Consider the following 4,861-nt stretch of genomic DNA (forward strand, 5'->3'; position numbering starts at 1 on the left):
ACTGGTAACACCTGTGGAGCCCCTTTAACATGCATTCCCAGGATAATCACTCTGCTTTCTGTGCTGTGAGGAGGTGTTAAAACATTCCAGCAGCGACTAGTCTATTCTGTCAACTTCTTCCTCCCGGTGGCCTGCTGTGAAGGGGCTGGCTGGAATCATGCAGCAGGCATCTGAACAAGGAGCCTGAGCAGCCAAGTTTCTCCAGCAGTCCCAGAACGCTGAATGCAGGCTGATTTTGTTCTTCATGGAATCATAGGGCCAAATTGTTTGGGTTGGAAAGGACCTTAAATATCATCCAGTTCCAATGCCCTGTCACAGGCAGGGATACTTCCCACTAGACCAGGTTGCTCAAGGCCTCATCCAGCCTGGCCTTGAACACTTCCAGAGAGGGAAGTGAGCACTGGGCAACCTGTTCCAGTCTCACCACCCTTCCTGTAAAGAATTTCTTCCTGATGTCCAGTCTGAATTTCTTCCAGCTCAAAACCATAGCCTATCATCCTAGCACTACAAGCCCTTTTAGAAAGTCCCTTCCCAGCTCTCCTGTAGCCCCTCTTCATGCACTGGAAGGCTGCTTTGAGGTCACCCTGGAGCCTTCTCTTCTCCAGACTGAAGACCCTCAACTCTCTCAGCCTGTCTCCATAGCGGAGGTGCTGCAGTCCCTCTTTTCCTTACCCTGTAATTCTTTATCCATTTAAAGTGCCCACTCATCTAAAGGAATAAAATAACATGTAAAAAACACACACTGAGCCACCAGAAGAGAGGAAGCAACACAACCTTGGTTTATTTCCTTCCCCTGGGATCTGCATTAAATGTAAGTTTTACTGAAAGCAGGGCTAGAATTTACTCTTTGAGCACCAGCACAAGTTCATCAGGGGCTAGTAAGTCACCAGCAGTGGTTTACCTTCCTGCATCAGTTTACTGGTAGAAGCACAACCTTCCTGTGCTCTACAGTCTGTCAAGTGCCCACAAGTCCATAACTCCACTAAGGCACCACCCTGTCCTAAGCTGCTGAGAAGTGACATAGCTAGAGGAATTGAAACCTAAGTCTTCTGACATGTCCCTTAGAGCATGGTCAAGCAGCTTGAAAGGATGAAACTCATTTCAGGTAGAGAGGGCTCAGAATCTTGCCTTTTCCCAACAGAATTAAAATAATACATGTTTAAAAACCAACAACAAAACCAACCAACCCAACCCCCAAAACAAAAAAAAGCAATCCCAGAACCTAAAATAAGTTCTAAATCCTTTCCGGAGGATGGGACCAGGCTTTCTTCAGCGGTGCCCAGTGACAGGGCAAGGGGTGATGGGCACCAAGTGGGAGAAAAGAAGTCCCATCTAAACATGAGGAGGAATTTCTTTAATTAAAGGGTGATGAAGCACTGGAGGAGCAGGCTGCCCAGAGGGGTGGTGGAGTCTTCATCTCTAGAGACATTCCAAACCCAGCTGGACGTGTTCCTGTGTGACCTTCCTGTGTGCCTCAGCAGAAATGGCTGGGCTGGATGGCCTCCAGAGGTCCCTTCCAACCCTTCATTCTGTTAATCCATGAGCTTCAGAGCTGCAAAAAGCCAAAATCGATGCACTTCCCAGTAGCATCAAACGTTTAAAGTCCTCCTTTCAGTCCCAAAGAATCTTCTACCATAGTGAAGCAGCTTCCAGCTCAGGCTGTACACTGACGTGGCACCTGCTCAGACATGAACTCCAGAGTACCTCGTTTGGTCCCCCTGTGTTACCCCTGCTCAGACATGAACTCCAGAGTACCTCGTTTGGTCCCCCTGTGTTACCCCTGCTCAGACATGAACTCCAGAGTACCTCGTTTGGTCCCCCTGTGCTACCCCAAGCGGGGCTGTGTTGGGGCTGTGTCCATAAATTGTCCTTTTGAGGAAAGGTGCTGGAGCCATTACTGTGGTATGGTCAGTTGGTAGCCGGGGGTTGGGACGGGAAGGGTGCAAGAGCTGCCCGCCGGTGGGTGGGGGGCTCAGAAACCGAGCGTCTTCAGCCAGCCCAAGGATAGGAAGGGACGGAGCCAGAGTCATGCAGGTGTTGCTGCTCTGACGAACGCTGCTCAGCGAGCTTCTGGTGGCAGAGCTGGCCCTGGAGAGGCGAGAGGGAAGGTCGGGTTCTAGCAGCCAGGTCTGGCCAGGTGCCAGTCCACTTTGCTGCCCCTCGTCCTGGGATTTGAAGCATTTGCAGCAGCAGATTCCAACGCAGGCACCGCTGACAACGAAGGCCACAAACACCGACCCAACCAGAAGGAACGGCAGGTACCCAGGCACTGGAAACGGAAGAGGGACATTAGCCAGCGTGGGGGGGTCAGAGAGTCACAGAACGGTGCAGGTTGAAAGGGACCTTCAAGATCATCCGTTCCAATCCCCTTGCCCCTGCCCTGGGAGACACCTCCCACTAGAGCAGGTTGTTGAAGGCCTCATCCAGCCTGGCCCTGAACACCTCCAGGGAGGGGGCATCCACAGTCTCCCTGGGCAGCCTAGGTTAGTCTGCTTTTCATTCCTCAAGGCACAAGGTGCACCAGGGAGCAGGCCAGAGTGGTTCTGCTCTCACCTCTTCTCTGGCTGCAGCAAGAAGAGGAGAAACTGGCAATTACTGGTTTGAAACAGCCTGAAGTAAAAGGTCAGACCAGTCAGTCCGACAGCATCTGCCATGAATATCCAAGCAAGAGCTGTTCCAGTTACCCCAGTGTCACAGCCACTGATCAGGCTGTGTAGGATGAAGCAGAAATTGTAACTGAGTTTTACAGTTAGGACCTCACCTGCTGTTGGGTGGGCTGTGCAATCAGGGTTTGGGGGCTACAGGCATTGTTACAAGCCAGAGCTTCAGTTAAATACATTACTTAAAGGCATCAAGGTAGGAGACAACTCAGACAAACCCCACAGATGAGCATCACCCTTGCCACCATGCAGCTACAAAGGTCCCAGATCATGGCTGGTACAAACAGGAGTTTCCATTAAACTCAGTTTTACTTTGCATCCCACTTGCAACCTGTTCTCTGGGATGTTAGGTCAAGCAGCATCACCCCCTGTGAAGTTCAGATGGGGCTCTGAGCAGCCTGCTCTAGTTGCAGATGTCCCTACCGACTGCAGCAGGGTTGGACTGGAGGAGCTTTAAAGGTCCAAACGATTCTACAGAATGGGTTAGCAACACACACGTTCCGCCAGGGATGTCAACATTGCTGGTGGCAGCAGAGGACTTTGTTAGAAAGTTAGAGGCTTCCCCAAGGTAGGGCTGACGGAAAAGTCTTTGGAGTGAAGATCCAAGTTATTGCATCTTCCCAGTGAAGGAAACCGAGTGGCTCTGGCCCATGCAGCCACCAAGAAGAGCACAGTGCCAGGGCTCCACACCTTCCCGCTGCCATGGTTACAGCTTGGCGCTCTGAAGGACAGAGAAAGAGAGGAAGGACCTGGCTGATGCCACCAAGGTTGCTACAAAGGATACGAAGAAGAAAGCACGACTGAAGTGGTAGAGGGAGAGGAAGCTTACCTGGCACTGGAGGCCGGGGGCTGGGCTGCTGGTGGTCACCAGGACAGCGGCCCTGGTCCAGTCGAGCCTCTCTGGAGGAGCAGCAGAAGCGCAAGCTGCAGGTCCCACAGCAGAAGGTGGCCTCGGGGCCATCGTAGCGCTCGGGGCACTGGAAGCCGCGGTGCCAGCGCTGCAGGCTGCCAGCCCAGCCATGGCAGTACTCCCCAGCCTGCCCGGGGCACTCTGGCAGGACCAGCAGCAGCAGGAGGGCACACACAAGCCCCTGGACCATGGTGGGTCACACAGGCTGGCTCAGCTTCAGCCACTTGGCCCACACTGTCCTTCTTTTAAGGCAGATCCAGCCCAGTGCTCCCACCCAGCCCACCAGCTGCCCACCAAGGCACTGCCTAAGCTCCTGTTTCAGGAGGTTTTATCTCTTGGCCTGTGACCTGCCCCTAATCCCCTCTCTTCACGGCAACAAAGAAGGACCCACTAATTGAAAACCATTTGCAGCTACTCCAGCCCCACCTTCCTCATTTCCCTCCTTCCTTCCCACTGGGAGCAGCCGCTGGCTCCTGCTGGAGCTGGCACATCTGTTCCCACAGGCATTTGGACCGGTATGGCAGGGTTAGAACACCCAGGGCTGTCCTGGGACCAAAGCTTGACTCCTTGAGGGGCATGTCAGTAGCTGAAGTGTCAGAGGTGGGCACCTGGGGACAACACATGATGCCAAGTGAGAAATCAGATTCCTAGAGCATAAAGAAAATAGAAACCATCTCCTCTAAAGTGCAGCTGCTACAAAGTGGTCACTGTTAACAAAGATAATCAACCACATCAGTACATAGAAGATTTCCATCTGTAAGTGTGGGACAATTTACTTTGAAAGCTCTACATTGGCCTAATTTCTGTCTCCATGGTGGAAAACCTAGAGGTTGACCATTTTAAAGGGTCTCTTGGACTTCTGTTTTCCCTGCACAGTGCAACCCTTGAACTACAAAGTGTTTCAGAGGACAAAAAATGCCTATTTTAAGATCTCTACAAGTTTCAGCTGCACAGGAAAATCCTCCAGCGTTCCAAAGCCCTCACAGCAACACAGGAGTGGTAGTGACCTCTTCATCTGTGGACTAAAAATAAACCCAGACCATTTGTGACCTTTCTGAGTCCCTTACCAGTCTAACTACTTGTAGTATAAACAGGATCCATGGCTGAAGCATCCTTAGCCTGGGCTTAACTCTGCTGAGAAGAAAAATGGTTGCTAATGGAGCACTTGGAAAAGCAGGGAGCTAGGGCAGCATTTTTATGGACCAATGTGCTGGTAATGTGTAGCACAGAATTCCCTCCCTTCTGACTGGTGGTTTGTTTGAATATTAAATGACAGCTGAGCCAGGTCTGG

At 51.7% G+C, this 4,861-nt stretch overlaps 1 protein-coding gene across 1 annotated transcript; it reads right to left on the reverse strand.

The window, feature by feature from the left end:
- Window positions 1-1,350: 1,350 nt before the first annotated feature.
- On the reverse strand, window positions 1,351-3,760 carry LOC137448076 (protein shisa-1-like). Its single transcript, XM_068152241.1, has 2 exons — window positions 3,490-3,760; window positions 1,351-2,269 (listed from the first exon to the last, which is right to left on the reverse strand). Exons 1-2 carry the CDS (start codon window positions 3,758-3,760, stop codon window positions 1,785-1,787), a joined length of 756 nt encoding a protein of 251 aa, XP_068008342.1. The 3' UTR covers window positions 1,351-1,784.
- Between the last annotated feature and the right edge of the window lie 1,101 nt (window positions 3,761-4,861).

The sequence above is a fragment of the Melanerpes formicivorus genome, unplaced genomic scaffold (genome assembly GCF_026170545.1).
Source record: "Melanerpes formicivorus ecotype bairdi unplaced genomic scaffold, bMelFor1.0.p_v2 SCAF_22, whole genome shotgun sequence".
NCBI classification, from domain to species: Eukaryota; Metazoa; Chordata; class Aves; order Piciformes; family Picidae; genus Melanerpes; species Melanerpes formicivorus.

Coding starts and splice junctions, on each gene's coding strand:
- LOC137448076 (XM_068152241.1), bottom strand. CDS start 3,760: ATGGTCCAGGGGCTTGTGTGTGCCCTCCTGCTGCTGCTGGTCCTGCCA. Junction 2,270..3,489: donor CCCCCGGCCTCCAGTGCCAG/GTAAGCTTCCTC, acceptor TTCCGTTTCCAG/TGCCTGGGTACCTGCCGTTC.